Source organism: Chlorocebus sabaeus, chromosome 14 (genome assembly GCF_047675955.1).
Source record: "Chlorocebus sabaeus isolate Y175 chromosome 14, mChlSab1.0.hap1, whole genome shotgun sequence".
In the NCBI taxonomy this organism is placed as follows: Eukaryota; Metazoa; Chordata; class Mammalia; order Primates; family Cercopithecidae; genus Chlorocebus; species Chlorocebus sabaeus.
The window spans coordinates 90374086-90393531 of record NC_132917.1 but is presented as its reverse complement, the minus strand read 5'-3'; the positions used below and the strand labels follow the sequence as shown (position 1 = coordinate 90393531).

At 39.7% G+C, this 19446-nt stretch overlaps 2 gene segments (V, D, J or C); both read left to right on the top strand.

Annotated features, from left to right (window-relative positions):
- Positions 1–19446, top strand: part of LOC103241327 (immunoglobulin kappa variable 2-24-like) — a 978355-nt gene that overhangs the window by 751928 nt on the left and 206981 nt on the right.
- On the top strand, positions 10703–11486 carry LOC119622394 (immunoglobulin kappa variable 3-15-like). The segment is given in 2 exon segments: positions 10703–10781; positions 10951–11486. Coding segments are annotated over 2 exon segments (354 nt in total).

Genomic DNA, 19446 nt, shown 5'->3' with positions numbered 1-19446 from the left:
ATCAGCCACTGCGTTGTGTATTTAACCAGTTACCAATCATTATGCATAAAAGCTTACTGATACAGTATTTACACCTCCACCTATATGTACACACATATATTTTTTCTTAAATTGGTGGTATAAATGTGAATATTCAGTAATTAAATTATGAAGTTATTAAAAGAAAATTAAAGACAAAATTAAAACTACTATTTCAATAAAAAATTAAAATTTACCTTATTTATGGAAAACTATGCATATGTGTATATAAGATACATAGAAGCATATACATATGTTTTTGATAAAATGTTGGATAAAAATATATATAGTATTCATATTTAAGTACATTTATTCTATCATATATGCAATATATGCATATTTATAAAATTCTTCTCTAAATTAAATACATTTAAAATTTTTTGAAACATTCCATAAAATAATGGCATTCTGGACCACATATACTTCTCACTCTTGCTACAGAAAATTTCTTTGTAGCCTTTATTTTTAAAATTCTACCAAATGCTAGTCCCTACCTAAAATATTTTTCCAACTCAGTGGAGCTCCAAGGGTAGGCCAAGAGCAAATTTTGACTAATGTTGAATATTAACCATTATATCCTATGAAAGTCTCCATTATGTTCAGTGACGATATGCCAAATAGAGTTCTCACAACAATGGATGCTGGATGGAGTCACATCAGTGCCATTGTCAAGGAAGCCCTGGAAATGTAAAAATGATAACAATGAGTAAACTGCAAGGGTTACATCTGATGATCACATTGCAACAATAACAGTGTTGGGGTGATCAGACCCAGCACCAGGTTGTGGGGGTGACAAAGTCTGGCGGAGTCAAAGGATTGAGAAAAGACAGTTTGAGAGAGAAAGGTGGGCACCAGGGGCCATCGCTAGTGTATGGAGGCTGCGAAGGCCCCGAGCTCTGGGAGTCCATGCTATTTATTGGTAATCCAACAAAGAAACAGGTGGTGAGAATGTGGAGGTCAAAAGGCCGCATTGCATTAAACACATAATTTACACCTGTGATGGTTTAGCATTTGCTCTGCTAGTTGAGATAATGGAGAGCAGGTTCTTTTAACTCAAAATACAATCAATCCTGGGAGAGCAAGGAGAAAGGAGCCAGCAAGTGTAGACACATTCCAGAGCCACGAGCCCTGGATTCTATCCAAGCCACAAGGGATTTTATGACCTGGGCTTAGATTATGGTACATCAGGATAGCCTTCCACCCTTTAGCATAGAGCTTGGTGTCCCAAAGGCCACGAGGAGTTTTAGACCCTGGACCCCAGACATGTTCCAAGACTGTTTTACATTATGTAAGACATGCAAGCCCTGCCTCAGTTTCTCCCAACATTCAGCTTTCCCCAATATAACAGCAATGTAATAATATTGGCTGTTGGTTTTGACAGATCATCAGGTCTTCAAAGAAATGCAACAAAATGATTGCAGACAAAGTGATTCTGGAAGAGCTATGACTAGACGTTTCAAATATGAGCCAAAATTTAAAAAAAAAAGCTTTCCCAGTGAATATTAATCAAAATGCCATTAATGAGCAGGTGATTTTTAACAATGAGGAAGATTCAACACCATGGACTTCAGTCAGTCACCTTTCCCAGCTTTCCCAGGGAGTGTCATGAACTAATGTTATGGAGGTTCCTATGGGGACTCAATAATATGAATTTCAAATAACTGAGACTTAAAGGGCTACTGGCTCTTCTGAACACCTAACTTGCCAAGAAGAATGACCCCTCCTGAACCCGTAACATTGTAACACACATCAGGGCTCAGACGAACAGCTGGGGTCAGGTGATACTGGTGGACCTCACGTAACACGAAGAGGGCACTGGTTATTTTCCTATATATGAATTTGCCTTTCTTTTTGGTTATATTTCTGCATAAACATCATTTGAGGATTTTCCAAGTGCTTTCATCAGTCAGGAAATTCTTCCATAATATGGCTTTGGATCAAACAACTTATTTACCTCCAAAAAAGTTAAGAAAGGGTAGCTCATGTTCTTGTCATGTACACAGGTACAGCTTTCCCTATAGACAGGGAAAAACCCATTATTAGTCAAGCAAAGCTGACACACAAACCCTTGTGCTATTGAATTGCTATGCTGTCAGATGTAGTGGAGGCTCTGAAACATTAACTGTGTGAATGGTGCTATTACTCCCATAAACAGAATATTTATATCTTGAAAATGAGCTGTAGACTCATCACTGTTATGCCAACTAAACAGCTTGATATACTCTATTTAGTCAGGGCTGTGGTTTTCTGGTTGATGGTTCTTAATCCAAATAGTTGACATGACAATTATACCATTAAATTGGAAGAAATGATATGATAAGCATGTGAACATTTAGACTTAATACAATAATGAATAAGTTGTCAACACAGGGTGTTAGGGTATTTGCTGGGGCCGTAGATCTAGCCCATGTAAAGTGAGAACAAATGGAATTGATGTTACATATTTTAGAGAGGAAGTACAGAAAATATGAACCCTAGGGGACATGGTGAGAGGCAGCGTTTGATGTGGCAGTGAGTTAGTGGAAACAGCGGAGAAGCCAGACAGCAAGAGACAGCACGAGATGGTATTTTGTGAGAAGATGGACATAGCGATCAGCAATGGGCAAGACAGCTATTGGAGAAATGGCAAGACAGCGACCAGTGAGAGAGGGTGAGATGGCACTTTATGAGAAGATGGACACGTTGATCAGCAATGGGCAAGACAGCTATCGGAGACGTGGCAAGACGGTGACCAGTGAGAGAGGGCGAGATGGTGATCAGCGCTACAGCCATCAAAGCTACAGAGTTGCTAACATTGCAGAGCTGTTAACACTGGCCAAAGGCTGTTTTAAGAGCCATCATCTTTCCTGACAGGCGGTGGAGCCCTGGGGATGGGCAAGTGGCCACAGAGCCACTGCTTCATGCAGGCCAGTAGCTCCGTGCACCAGTTCCCCTGTAGGAGCCCAACCCACCCAAGCTGGGGACCCTGGAGAGATCTTCATGCAGGCCCCACGTTAGAGACTGCTTGGCACCATTTTGGCTCCTGCACACCTGTAAGGGTCCCCTCTGCCCACCTGCCCTATATCAGATGATCCAGGGAATCAGGCCTTGGGCTAGATAGTCCATTTGAATTCCCCATAGCACACCTGACGACATCCTCGTTGCTCCTTCCCTTAGTCATTTTTCCTCGAATGCCATTTTATTTATCCACCAGTCATTTTATCTTATTTTCTGCCCCGATAGATGTGTCTGCTTTGCAGTTTTGGCTTTGGCTCGCTGCTAATTATGTTTGTGCAATTGTTTGAGGCAGGACACTTGGTTGTAAGAATTCTCCTGTTCTGTTGACTCTAAGAAGCCAGAGTCACATTGTTCTATGGCCCCAACCAGGCCTTTGGGGCTCACTGTTGGCCACCCCACTGAGGCTCCAGGATTTCCTGCACTGTTCTGCCCCTGGATATTCCAGGGCTTCCTGGCATTTGGTGTGGGGACACTCCTAGGCTGATACTCAGCTACTGTGGGATTCAGCATTTGGTATTGTTGGCCACTCCCTGGATGCTCCCGGGTTTTCAGCATTGACATTCCTCCTAGGATTGTGGATTGGAGCCTCACCCTAAGGGAATCTTGGTTTGCCTTTTCTTGTTTTCTGCCCTAAAGGTATCATTTTCCGTAACGGCACTATGTTTTCTTGGTGTCATTTTATTTACACTTTTTCTTCTACATTTTATTTAATAAAAATACTGCTTTAAGGCCGAGCATGGTGGCTCACACCTATAATCCCAGCACTTTAGGAGGCCAAGGTGGGCGGATCATTAGAGTTCAGGAGTTCAAGACCAACCTGACCGACACAGTGAAACCTGTCTCTACTAAAAATACGAAAAAAATGAGCTGGACATGGTGGTGCATGCATGTAATCCCAGCTACTTGGGAGGCTGAGACACGAGAATTGCTTGAACCCAGGAGGCGAAGGTTGCAGTGAGCTGAGATCGCACCACTGTATTCCAGCCTGGGTAAAAGAATGACACCCTGTCTTAAAAAATAATAACAATAAATAAAAATTAAAATATAAAAATAGTGCTTTAGTCATATTTTGTTCACTAACAAATGCTTACAATCCACTTTCATAACATCTTGCTACCTCTTCCTACACCTTCGATGCAGGAAGTGGAAATCTGAGATGAGAACAATGATGGCCCAGTCACTTTCTAGAAAATGGTCTGCATATTGAAACTGGGTTTTCTTAAGTTACTGATTTCCTAAATTGTAGAAAATTTTGTTTTTGAGGCTGGGTGCGGTGGCTCACGCCTGCATCCCAGCACTTTGGGAGGCCGAGGAGGGTGGATCATTTGAGGTCAGGAGTACAAGACCAGCCTGGCCAACATGGTAAAGCCCCATCTCTACTAAAAATACAAAAATTAGCCAGGTGCAGTGGTATGTACCTGTAATCTTAGCTATTCGGGAGACTGAGGCAGGAGAACGGCTGAAACCTGGGAGGTGGAGGTTGTGGTGAGCCAAGATCGCGCCACAGCACTCCAGCCTGGGTGATAGAGCGAGATTCTATCTCGGGGGAAAAAAAAAAGTTAAACAGAAAATTTTGCCTTTGATTTGATAATGAGTTTCTTTTAAAACTTCTGAGATTCATGTCTTACAGATTCAACTGTTGTGTTTTGCTGCTTTCAGCTTGTTCTTCCTTTAAAAAGGCCTGGGATCATTGCTGTCTCCTTTTGCTTCTTCATCAGCTGCTGTGACTTTTTCTTTTTTATTTATTTATTTATTTATTATTATTATTATTATACTTTAAGTTCTAGGGTACATGTGCATAACGTGCAGGTTTGTTACATATATATACTTGTGCCATGTTGCTGTGTTGCACCCATTAACTCATCAGCACCCATCAACTCGTCATTTACATCAGGTATAACTCCCAATGCAATCCCTCCCCCGTCCCCCCTCCCCATGATAGGCCCTGGTGTGTGATGTTCCCCTTCCCGAGTCCAAGTGATCTCATTGTTCAGTTCCCCACTATGAGTGAGAACATGCGGTGTTTGGTTTTCTGTTCTTGTGATAGTTTGCTAAGAATGATGGTTTCCAGCTGCATCCATGTCCCTACAAAGGACACAAACTCATCCTTTTTTATGACTGCATAGTATTCCATGGTGTATATGTGCCACATTTTCTTAATCCAGTCTGTCACTGATGGACATTTGGGTTAATTCCAAGTCTTTGCTATTGTGAATAGTGCCGCAATAAACATACATGTGCATGTGTCTTTATAGCAGCATGATTTATAATCCTTTGGGTATATACCCAGTAATGGGATGGCTGGGTCATATGGTACATCTAGTTCTAGATCCTTGAGGAATCGCCATACTGTTTTCCATAATGGTTGAACTAGTTTGCAACCCCACCAACAGTGTAAAAGTGTTCCTATTTCTCCACATCCTCTCCAGCACCTGTTGTTTCCTGACTTTTTAATGATCGCCATTCTAACTGGTGTGAGATGGTATCTCATTGTGGTTTTGATTTGCATTTCTCTGATGGCCAGTGATGATGAGCATTTTTTCATGTGTCTGTTGGCTGTATGAATGTCTTCCTTTGACCCTCCAGTTCTGACTGTTGGTGCAGCCTTATGCTAAAGGGTTTTGTCTTAGAGGTCTGTGGAAGCAATGTTTTCCCCCAGCATAGTGTTATTCTAGGTACTTGGTTTTTTAACATGTATAACCTTACTTGGGGCTATCTTTTTTATTTTATACAGCTTTAAAATATATATATATATTTTCTTTGAGATGGAGTCTCAGTCTGTCACCCAGGCTGCAGTGCAGTGGTGCCACCTTGGTTCACTGCAACCTTCACCTCCTGGGTTCAAGTGATTCTCCTGCCTCAGCCTACCTACCAAGCAGCTGGGACTACAGGCACGTGCCACCACGCCCAGCTGATTTTTTTTTTATTTTTCGTAGAGATGGGGTTTCACCGTGTTAGCCAGGATAGCCTCTATCTCCTGACCTCATGATTTTCCTGCTTAAGGGCTAATGAGTGCCTCCAACCTCCACATTGTCTGGCCTAAAATATTTAATTGGCTGTAAATTTTTTGATTCCAAACCCCTTGGCCAAAGGAACTACCAAAGAAACGTAATAAAATCTAATTAAGGCCATATGGGAAACAGGGAGTCAGACACACTTTGCTCAACCCCTATTTGAAATGTAGGCTAGGTTCAAAAGGCCTTTTAAAATTATGAAAATAAAATAGTGCCCTTTACACAAAAGAAAATAGTAGCTCCTCTGTTTAACCAGACTTAGTCTCACTAAAAACTTAAAGAGAAGGAATTGGCTGGGTGCAATGGCTCATGCCTGTAACCTCAACACTTTGGGAGGCTGAGGTGGGTGGATCACGTGAGGCCAGGAGTTCAAAACCAGCCTTGCCAACATAGAAAAACCACATCTCTACTAAAATTACAAAAAATTACCTGGGCATCTAGGTACACGCCTGTAATCCCAGTCACTCAGGAGGCTGAGGCATGAAAATAGCTTGAAACCAGGAGGCAGAGGTTGCAGTGAGCCCAGCCGAGATTGTGTCACTGCACTCCAGCCTGGGCAACAGAGCGAGACTCTCTCTCAAAAAACAACAGCGAAGTATTCCCCCAAGAATCAATAATAACCAGAATAAAGGGGCCCTTATCAGATATTCTTAATTACTCTAACTACTGTTAGGCTTCAGGAAGTCACTAGTTGGGTACAGCTGTCCAGGATTAAACCTGCTTCTTATGAGGTCCTGTAGGCACGAAAAGTGGACACCACAACCTCCGTTTATAAAACACAGAAAACTTAAGGCTGCTGTTTTGCAAACACATAGATTAATAATGTGGTTCTGTGGGTGGACATAGGAGCATTAATTTTTCTCTCTCTTCCAATTATAATTTTCCTGTTTAATCTCCTAGTAAAGTTCATATCTTCTAAACTTCTAAATTTCATGTAAAGATGATACGGTCTGTCAAAATCTTCCAATCCATTCTGTCTTCTGACCCCACAAATGAAAGCATCCTGCCACTGGGTCCCTTAGTTCAGGTACCAAAGATGTTTACTCCTCAAATGCTAGGGAAGGCCTGTACCCATAAAGCCAGCAGGAAGCACTTACAGAAAATGGACTCTGCTCTTCTGCAGTCCCCTTAAGATTAAGGAGGAGTATCTAATCTCTGAGGGGCAATGAGATAGGAGATAGATGGGACTCAACCCAGGACCAGATTGAAGACTGACTGACACAAGGAAGAGACACTGGAAGCACCTGTCCATAAGACATGCTCACCAGGGCCATATCAGTTTACCATTGCCATGGCAACACCTGAAAGTTAATGTCCATCTTCTAGCTACTTCTGAATAACCCACTCCTTAATTAGCACGTCATTAAAAGAGGGGATAAATACGACAGTAAAACTGCCTCTGCGCTGGTGCTCCTGGCACACTGCCTGTGGGTAGCTCCGCTCCACAAGAGCAGTCACAGAGCTGTAACCGCCACCTCGGTAAAGCCGTTTCCTTCCACCACCCGCTTACGCTGTGCTCCTTCCTGAGGGAGGCCAAGAACCTGCCCTGCACCACTTTTGTCAAGTTAGTTGTCAAAAACTACTCATAACATCCTCTCTTTAATTATTTTACTCTTATAGGCTGTGTAATGACTTTCTCCTTTCCATGTGCCATATTGTGTTTTGTGTCCTTTTTCTTTCCCTCTTCTTTATACACCCTTCATCAGGTAGTCACAGGCTTCCATTCAGTTCTTTCTTGTGGAAGTATGGCTCATGAGAAATGTTGATTCTTCTGGGTATGAGGCCATTCACCGTTTTCATATGTAACACTGTAAAAAGTACTGTGACATAAGCCTCCACTTCACAAACTGACCACTGTCAAGCATCATCTCCCGACCAATAGAAATTCTTTGTTCCTCACTAGTTCACATAGGAATACACATCTCAAGTTTAAATTGTGGATTTGCACTTTACCACTTGGTGTATTCAAGAAGATGAATAATATTAATACAGCAGTAGGTCCGGGCACAGTGGCTCAAGCCTGCAATTCCAGCACATTGGAAGGCCGAGGCAGGCAGATCACCTGAGGTCAGGAGTTTCAGAGCAGCCTGGGCAACATGGTGAAGCCCCGTCTCTACTAAGAATATGAAAATTAGCCAGGTATGTTGGCACGCACCTGTAATCCCAGCTACTTGGGAGACTGAGGCAGGAGAATTGTGTTAACTAGAGAGACGGAGGTTGCAGTGAGCCAATATCGTGCCACTGCATTCCAGCCTGGGTGACACAGCGAGACTCTATCTCAAAATAAATAAATAAATAAATAAATAAATCAGTAGCTTTAAATTTTAGACATCTATTTGACAAGAAATTGCTAGTTCCTTCTCTCTAAAATAATGTTCTGATTCTTTCAGGAATGAGCCTAGTTTGATGCCTCTCTCCTCAACAAGACAAAAGTGTGGCATAAATCTATGAAAAATTCCATTTCCCTGTGCCTACAACCACTACCCGGGAAGGAAAACTTCTTCCCTTGCTCTAGTGCTTTCTTCTACACCCAGTTCCACCTAATCTGTGACTCAAAACAATACTTGTCAGGAAACATTCTGGAAAGAGTAAAAGGCTTCTAAGGTGTCAGAGATTCCTGCACCACCATCTATTCATCTCTAGAGGGCGCTGTGAGTTTGAGGAAGAGCAGAGCTTGTAAATCTACTTGATTTTCACTCCCACTGTATTTCCTAACAACAGCCACAGCAACACCAGAACATCACAGAACAAACATCTACTACTTCCAAGGCTTTTATCTCAGTCAATCAGCTCTGCCTCTATCACAGCAGCCAGAAGGTTTGATAGTCACACCAATAGTGCTGTGGCTTTCTTTTCATAATTGGAAAAGTGGGCAAGACTCAGTGTAATGTGTAATGCAGGCATTCCTTAAGCCAGTTACCATTCAGTTTTTAGATTATCATTGCACACATATACCCAGCATATGTCTAATAGATATGTAAAAATCCATGAAGCAAGAGTTATAACAGCTAGTGTTCTCTATTGTATTGTATTTTCTTCTTATATCATCTTCTTCTTTTTGTCATTAAATAAAAATTTGTTGAAGTCAGTCTAAATTAATTATTGGATCACAAGTAGATAAAATGTTATTTTTTTGTTTGTTTGTTTATTTGTTTTTTTTGATAACACATTTCCCAGAGAATATGTTTCTTTGCAAGACACAGTCCTCATTTCCAAGATAGCAAACCCAACAAAATTATACTGGAGCGAGCACACAAGTAATGATGGTAGCTTTTCCTTATTGTCAGTCCTGGGGCAAGAAAAACACAAAAGATAATAACGTAGAATAAAGATACATAAGAAAGAAGGACAGCAACAGGACATGGCAACCTTTTATATGGTAACATTTTGATAATGGATAATGAGAAGTAATGTGTTAGACAGGGATGGGCAGGAATGATTGAAGGTCTAAGTACTTTAGCATAGACTAAGACCACATCATTAGGATTTTTAGAGTTGTGTACAGTTACTGAAGAAAAAGCCTTAGAATTTAATTTGACTGTGGATAAAACATTCTTGGAGGCCGGGCACGGTGGCTCACGCCTGTAATCCCAGCACTTTGGGAGGCTGAGGCAGGTGGATCACAAGGTTAGGAGATGGAGATCATCCTGGCTAACACAGTGAAACCCCGTCTCTACTAAAAAATACAAAAAATTAGCCGGTCATCGTGGCGGGCACCTATAGTCCCAGCTACTTGGGAGGCTGAGGCAGGAGAATGGCGTGAACCCGGGAGGCGGAGCTTGCAGTGAGCAGAGATCGTGCCACTGCACTCAAGCATGGGCTACAGAGTGATACTCTGTTTCAAAAAAAAAAAAAAAAAATTCTTGGATTAGATTTGAGACGATTTTCCATGCTAAGTATATTTATGATAATGATGATGACTATAATGCTGAAAACCTAAACAACAAAAACAATTGTCGCATACATAATGTCCTGAATGCTATTGTAAATGTTTTATCTTATTTTCTTTAAATTGTCTAAAGCACTGTAAGGTAGGTACTACTATTGTCACAGTTACACAGACATGGAAACTGAGACACAGGGAAGCTAAGTTAGTTGGTTAATTTCAAGCAATTGGCAAGCCATAGAGAATCTATGTCAGGGCCTGCCAGGACATGTGACTGTGAACAGAAGTTTTTAATTCAAAGAGCGTATGTGTGTGGGTTAATGGAAAGCTTGAGGACCCACAGAAAACATTACTAACAAGCAAATGAAAGGTGTATCTGGAAGATTATGTTCTAACAGACTCTTCATTTCCATCGATCCAATAATGTACTTACAGAGATGACCGGGCATATTGAGGACAGGAAGAGATAAATGAAAACACAGCCTTTTATATTGTTCTTAATGCGGTTATGCCAAACATCATCTGGGTGAATTGAGGTAATTGAGGAGAAGAAAGACACAGGAGTGAAATTCTGTGATCACCAGGGGGAAGTTCTACACTCAGACTGAGCCAACAGACTTTTCTGACCTGAAAACCAGGGAGGCGCAGGATGCTCCGTGCAGAGAGGAAGAAGCAGGTGGTCCCTGCAGCCGGAAGCCCAGCTGCCACCCCAGCTGCTTTGCATGTCCCTCCCAGCTGCCCTACCTTCCAGAGCCCATATCAATGCCTGGGTCAGAGCTCTGGGGAGGAACTGCTCGGTTAGGACCCAGAGGGAACCATGGAAGCCCCAGCACAGCTTCTCTTCCTCCTGCTACTCTGGCTCCCAGGTGAGGGGAACATGAGGTGGTTTTGCATATCAGTGAAAACTCCTGACACCTCTGGTCAGCAAGAAATATAATTAAAATTCAGTGTAGATCAACAATTTTGGCTCTACTCAAAGACAGTGGTTTTGATCTAGATTATAATAGTGCATTTCCGTTTTCTTTCCAATCTCAGATACCACCGGAGAAACAGTGGTGACGCAGTCTCCAGCCACCCTGTCTTTGTCTCCAGGGGAAAGAGCCACTGTCTCCTGCAGGACCAGTCAGAGTGTCAGCAACAGGTTAGCCTGGTACCAGCAGAAACCTGGGCAGGCTCCCAGGCTCCTCATCTATGGTGCATCCAGCAGGGCCACTGGCATCCCAGCCAGGTTCAGTGGCAGCGGGTCTGGGACAGACTTCACTCTCACCATCAGCAGCCTGGAGCTTGAAGATGCTGCAGTTTATTACTGTCAGCAGGATAATGACTGGAAACCACAGTGATTGAACATGAAACAAAAACCTCAACAAGACCATCAGTGTTTACTGATTATACCAGCTGCTTCCGTCACAGAGAGCAAGTGTGGTGGCCACTGAGTTTTAGCATCTCTGCTCTAATTGGACATTTTGTGGTTTAGCGCACACACACACACACACAACTCCTTGAATAATTTGGACTCTGATTCTTGGACTCTCTTCACCTGAGGCCCCAGAATCTCAGGTTTCCAGAAATAATATCTCTCTATATGAATCCTTATATAGCCCCAGTCTTTCTTAACTTTTCCAGTAGAAGTAAGCCAGTGCATGCTACACTGCTCCATTTGAATTCTGCAACATTCTAAGTAGTAGAAAATTCTATGTATTTATCCAAATAGTTGACTAACTTAAAGCTGTTCATGTGAAGATACTACCATAGCTGAATAAATACCTTTTTTTTTTCTTCAGATATCAACATTTCAGTGGTAAATGGTTATTATGGAAACGTTTGCTATTTAAAAGTGAACTAAAATATTTCTTCAGTTTTCTCTATGATGCAGTGGACTCTAAAAGGATTAAAGTCTGTAAAAATAAAGTACATATTAGGTAAGGAAGAAATAGACTATTCCTAATGACGTCTGCAAATGACCAAGTAGAAGCAGTGATAGAAGCAGTTTTTTTCATTATTTTTCTCCAAGACTTCCTTCCAAAAGGGATTTCATTGATCATATTCATATTTTGTCAGCTATAAGACATGTTGACATTATGTAACATCTGATATGAGGCACTGAGGACACATCCTATCTGTATTATTCTTGTGAAAATTAATGGTGTGAATTGAATCAGTAGTAAACATCATACAAAACCAATTAGGAGGACATTATTCAACATAACTGGCCAGTGAACTTCAAATGTTTGAAGGCCATGAAAGAGAAACAAAAGTGAAAAACTATCATAGATGTTAAGACATTAAGGACAGCATAACCAAATAAAATATGAAAACCAGAATTTTATCTTGTAATATAAAAAATAACATTAATGGGAAAATCAGTGAAATCCACATAGGATTTTACATGAATTAACTAATAACATTATATCTATGTTCATCTCATGGTTGTGATGCTGTGGTTATTTATGAGGCGGACATTAGAGCAAGCTGGAGGAGGAGTATATGGGAACCATCTTTGCTATATTTTTAAAATTTTAAGTCTAAATGTATTTCCCAATAAGTTTAAAACAGATACACACACAAGTAAGTAAAAAAAAAAATAAGAAAAAGGTGTTTATTAAACAATTCCACAAGTTTCCTCCTATTTTGAACCTTTTTTTATTTCTAATTCTCATCTTTATTAAAGATGCTAGGTCTACAATCATAGCTCACATTATGTGGAGTGTAATCACTAATTCGCTCAGTTCTACAACACAAAGAAGGCATCTTAAAAATTGACAGGGCGTTCCTTCATGAATGTGAAAACTAGGGATCAGGATTCTCTATTTGTTAGAACCTTGGTTTCTTTTTAAACGGAGGGTGCAGAGTTCAAGTTCTCAAATCCAAAATTACTTATGTTAGTCCATAATCTTATTCCCTTTCAGCGTGGCTATTATGTTCATTTAAATGCATTTTAGAAGGCATCTCTGTTTTTGGCATCCCAAAGAGTTTAATAAATCTTCTGTGCAAAATTAAACAACAAACACACGTATAAATACAAAGCTAAAAAGTCAAAACTATTTCAGCACTCTGAAAATTGAGGAAGCTAAAATAATTAAAGATGTATATTCTTTATAGAAAAAAAAAGTACTAGTACTTTGAGTAAGGAAAGAAAAAGTCTGTAACCTTTTTGCCTGTGACAGCATGCTTCTACCCCCAGCTCAATCAGCATGGATTACAGAACTGGAGTGTTACCAATATAGGATAGCAAATAAAACTAGCAGCTTGCTGCCAAAATGGGTGGACTTGAGTAAAGCCAAGAAGTGAAGTAAAATTATTCAGTGTTTCCAGCTAAACATGCAGAACTCCACAGGAAATGGACAGAAAAAGCCCACAGCTTTGCTAGTCCAAGATGATGTCCTGGTTGGGGCAACTAGTACATCTGCTGACAGTAAGTAGCAGATTCCTGGATAAGATAGAGCCATATGCTGAAACAATCTCTGCACACATTCCTAGTAACTTTGAAGCTATAGATACGAGTGATGAGACCCAGGAGTGCCTGGTGCAAGGTAAAACCCGAGAGAGGTAAGAACCGGCTGCATTTTGCATGTGCTTTTTAAACTACACACAGATGGATTGACAGAAGACAGATTTACAAACTCCTGATATTTGAGCAAAACTTCTTCTCAAATGATTGGTGACCACTGAGCTATGCAGATACATGTGCAGTTCCTATAAATTCAAACTAAAGCAGAGATATCAGTGGTCAAACACCACGTGAGATACAGATTTTTCAATATCATGCATTGAAATTACATTTAACATGTCTAATCCACTGAATGTTATAGATCAACCTATTCTATCCTAAATGTGCTCAGAACACATGCATTAGCTTACAGTTTGCCAACATTGTCTAACACAAACCTTATCTTATATGAAGTGTTGAATATCTCATGTAATTTATTGAATACTGTACTGACAGAGAAAATAGAATGGTTGTATGAATACGGGAAGTACTATTTCTACTTGAATGCATATCACTTTCACATCATCTGAAAGTGAAAAAATTATAACTCCAACTGCCATAAGTCAGATACTATCAGTAAGTTCAGACAAGCAACTAAGAAGAAAATTTTAAAATGCTCAAAAAAATGGAACAAATTCCAGGCCTTACATGATGACTCAAGCTTGTAATCCCAGTACTTTGTGAGGCTGATACCAAAGGATCTCTTGAGGCTAGGAGTTCGAGACCAGGCTGGGCAAAATAGCGACACCCTTGTCTTTAAAAATTAAAAAAAAAAAAAATAGCAGAGAGTGGTGGCATGCACCTATAGTCCCAGCTACTTAGAAGGATGAAACTGGAGGATCATAGAGCCCAAGAGGTTGAGGTTGCAATGAGCTATGATCACGCCACCACACTCCAGCTTGGTTGACAGAGTGAGACCCTGTTTCTAAAAAAAATAAAATTAAGAAAACCCACAGTCCAAAGAGAGGTACTATAATATATTATCAAAAATATACAGTTTTCAGTTTAAAAATTTATGGAAAAAAAAACAGAAAAGTATGATCTATATTGAAGGAACAAAAATAAAGCAACTACAATAATAACAACAGAAAATAGTCAATGAAAACTGTATCTAACTTGCCCTATTGGTTTTAGCAAAGACTACAAAACAGTTAATATGCAGATGTTCAAATAATTATTTTTAAAACTATGATCATTGACAAAAAGAAAATATTAAAAAGAAGAAGATCCAGCAAGTAGGGCCTCAAGAAAAGAAATGGAAAGTACAAAAAATGGCCAAATGAGAACTCTAGAAATGAAAAGTACAATAACACAATTTAAATATTTATTAGCCAGGTCTAATAGCAAACTGAGATGGAGAACAGTTAACTTAAAAATAGAGGAATAGAAATTGTTGAGTTTAAAGAAAATGTTTAGAAAAAGAAATAGAAGACTTCAGAGATTTTTAGCTCAGAGTGAAGGATATAAACAAATGTATAATGAGAGACACAAAGGAGGAGAGAAAGAAAAAGTGGCTGAAAAATTATTTGTAGAAATAATGACCAAAATCTTTTCAAAAGAAAGAAAAAATAATCTTAGATAAAAAATTTAATAAAACCCTTTTAGATACTGAATAGAAATTAATAACTGAACACATCATATTAAAATGTTGAAAGACAAAGAGAAAATCTTCATTGCATCAAGAATGAAATCAGACACCATGTACAGAGAAACAACCATACAGCCATTGGCTAAGTTTTCATCAGGACCAATAGAGGCTAGAAGCAGTGAAATGACATATTTAAATGCTGAAAGGAAAAAAAAAGAAGGCAACCAGCAAATCTATATCCAGTGAAAATATTCTTCGAATCTAAAGAAAAAGCAGAAAAATTATTTGATAAACAAAATACATTCATTCATAGCAGTTATGTCTTATAAGATATTGAGACAAAATCCTTCAGAATCACAGGAAATGATAGCAGAAAGGACCTCGAATCCACTGGAAGAAATGACGGCCTCAAAAGTAGTGAGGAATAATACCAAGTCTAAAAAGATAAAAATACACTTAATGCTATTTCTATGAAGTTCAAGACAGGAAAACCTAAATGATTGTGTAGATGTCAGAAAGAGAGTTAACTTTTGCTGGCTGGGAGGGGTGACAACTGACAAAGATTGTCCATGAAGGAAGCACAAGGGAATGTGAAATATTCTATCATTCCATCTGGACAATGAATTACACATAAACTTTATTCAGTCACACACTCAAGATGTGTACACTTTTCTCTGACTGCTTTATCAATTGAAATAAAACTAATAAAAATGAAACCTAGACTCTTTCACACTGACCAGTAATCACAGCCAAGAGCCCAGAATAATTTGGAATATTATCATTATTATCACCACTTCTTTACCCTATCTTGACACTTATACTTTTCATCCAGCTACAGTTTCACAGCTCCACCTCTGGTCCATTCTTTTGGAAGAGCCCATAGCCATAGGACAGTTAACACCTATGGCAGACTCATAAATGACATGATTTATGGGTATTTAGCAGAAGATAAGTTGTATGTATCGCAGACTGTCCTATGCAAAAGGTACAATACGTGTGAGTGAGACAGTCCCTCTAGCACAGAAAAGAAGGACAAACTAGACCTTCAGAATATGGTCCAGTTTTTAGAGTTCATCAGAAGAACACAGATCAAGGTGTCCTCTCATCTGGGCATAGGAAAGTGAAGTGACTGCAGGTTCTCCCCAGATCAGTGGCCCGTGGCTTTGGAGATGTGTACATGAAACTCACATTTTTTCACATCCACAGTCACTTCCTGGCTTCACCCATAAGAATGATGGTCTGGCTTCCCAGTTACTTAAGAACTGTGCACACAGGTTGTCCGTTACTAAAATGACAATTAAAAACAGTGACTTTGGTTAAATGCATATCAGTAGTTACATTCTGGAGGGAAAAATGAGCAGAGGGGATATATTTTAATACCAAATGAAAAATCACAGCCTTGTGATTCCTGTCTCTTCCCATATGATTTATTATGATTGTGCTGAAACTTCAGAGTATCAAATGAACCCCACATTGTCATCCCTAAAGCTTTGTCCTTCTCCAACCTGAGCCCACGTTTGGGCCATCCACTGGCATCAGAGTGCACTTGTGAGATGATCACTGTCCAGACAGCAGTGCTAGTGCGACTTACAGGCAGCTCCATGCTGAGTCTCCCCTCGAACTCCCAGCATCACTGACCCTGAAGGAGTGTCCTCCTGTCCTCCACAGCACCCAGAGCACAGCCTGCCCTGCCGTGATTTCACTGCCCAACTCAAAACCTCATCACAGATTCCACTACCTCAAAGACAAAGTCAGGTTCCAGGCAGAGGCTGGTGTGGGGGCCTAAAAGACCATTTTCTCATCAACTTTTCTGTTAGAAATTTCCAGGCATTTATAAGCAGGATTTCCATATATAGTTACTATCTTAAAAATGGAAGACATTTGTAATATGAGAAACATAAAACATGGAAAATAACTAAACCTCACAAGAGCATCATCTAGTCAGAGACTCCAAATTCAACTACTCTAATTCTGAGCTCCCTGCCTTATGGTCCATCTCCATGGTGTCTATGTGTTCCACCCTTATCAAATATATGTTCAAAGAATCATGTAACCTATAATAAAAGACTTAAAAAGGAATAAGTATAGCCAATGACTCAAGAAATAGAGGCTCTCAAACAGAGGCAAAACTATGAAAACAGACCTACTGGGAATTCTAGAAATAAAAAATACAACAACTCAATTGAAAAACGTATTAGACTTGCCAGCAATTGAAGATGACACAAGAATCAGTGAACTGAAAAACAAGTCAATAGAAATGATCTCATATAAAGAAGGGAAAAAAGGTAAGGAAAAATGCATAAAACCTCAGACATTATAGGTCCACGTGAATAATATCAACGAATTTGTATTAGGAAACACAAAGGAAAATCTTTATGCCCATGTGTACCCATGTTTAGCTCCCACTTATAAGTGAGAACATGTGGTATTTGGTTTTTTGTTTCTGCATCAGTTCACTCAGGAAAATGGCCTCCAGCTGCATCCAAGTTTCTGCAAGGACATGATTTTGTTGTTATTTATGGCTGCATAGTATTCCATGGTATATATATACCACAGTTTCTTTATCCAGTCCATGGTCGATGAGCACAATAGACATTGGGTGCTAGTAGAGGGGACAGAGAGGGAGGAAGGGCAGAGCCTGAAAAACTACCTATGGGTACAATGTTCACTACCTGGTTAATAGCTTCAGTCATATCCCAAACCTCAGCATCGTGCAAAATAACTTTGTAACATATCTGTACATGTAAGCTCTGATTTTAAAATAAAAACTGAAAAGGAAAAAAAATGGAGAAACAATGAAAATCATTTTTCAAAGTGATGAAACACATTAATGTATAAATGAAAGAAACTCTGTGAAACCCTTTTAGGATAAGCACAATGCAATTCATAAATATACACATTATAGTACCAATGTTGAAAGACAAAGACACAGAGAATTTGGAATGCATCACTAAAATACTGACTTACTCTATACTAGGAAGCAATAATGAAGCCATTGGCTAAATTTTCATCATTACCAATGGAGATGAGAAGACAGTGGAATGACATATTTAAATGCTGGGGGAGAAAAGTCAGCCACAAATTCTATATCCAGCAATACTATCATTTAAATATAAAGGCAAGGTAGAAATATTTCTTTATATACAAACGTTAATTCATTAATAGCATGTATACCTTGCAAGAGATTCAAGAGAAAATTCTTCAGAATCATAGGGAATGGCCCTAGATAGCAATTCAAATTGAAAAGAAGGAATGAAGTCCTCAAGAAATGAAGCAAGTAAGAAAGAAGCTGCAAAAAAAATGTTTACTTTACCTGATATAAAGATTAAGTCCAGGAAAAAACAAACAAACAATTATAATGGATGTCAGAATATCAGTTACATTGATTGTGTTTTGAGCAGCAGTTTTTGACTGGGAAGCTGCATAAACAAAGCAGCAAGAGAACTGGAAACCTTCCATATTTCGATGTGGATCGTGACATTAAAAGATCTGAATCATTTGCACCCTTAAGATTCGCATCCTTTGCACTGTGTGTTTTATCTTAGATAAAATAAAATAAAATAAAACAAACCTTGTCTCTTTTAAATAAACCTAAACAAAGAAATAAGAATCACCAAATATTTATGAAAACTCAACTTTATTGAAGAAAAGTGTAAAATATCCCTGAGAAAATCCTAAAGAACTAGAAGTCTGGTAGAGGAAACAGCAGGAAATATCTAAATATGTGCCTTCTGCCACTCAGGCAACACGGATTTTACCTCTACTGATTTCCTTAAAAACATAAAACGTACTTAAGTCATTTTGCTCCACGAAAGAGGCCTCCAGCTTCTCTTGTGCTCTTTCCACCCCACTGCACCCACCAGGGGATTTGCATACTGTCCCCTAGGGAGGACCTTCGCTTGTGAGTCTGAGATAAAAGCTCAACTCTAACCTTGCCTTGACTGCTCAGGACTCCTCAGTTCATCTTCTTACAATGAGGCTCCCTGCTCAGCTCCTGGGGCTGCTGATGCTCTGGGTCCCTTGTAAGGGCAGAAGGGAAATGAGGAAGGAGAATGGGGTAGGAGGGTGAGCTCAGGGCACCCCAATGCCTCCCATGTGTGTCCTGTCCTCCTGTTAGATGCATCTTGTCCTCCAGGATGGGACATGTGATGTCTAGAGCTGTGAGAGTGAGGAAGATTCCAGAAGGAGCAAGGACATGTACTTTAATGAAAGTTTGACACAGAAAGAGGGGGATGTGATAGGTGACTTCTAGGGGCCCCTTTGTGCCTTGCAAATCTTGGTTCTTTTTAAACCTGTATGTTTTGGGAGGATTAATCAAAATCACACACAAAAAATAATTTAGCAAGACATAAATAACAGATAGAAAATTATTAAAATGGCTCACAATGTTTGTACAAAACCTTGCACTTCTCTCTCATTATTTCAGGATCCAATGGAGATGCTGTGATGACCCAGC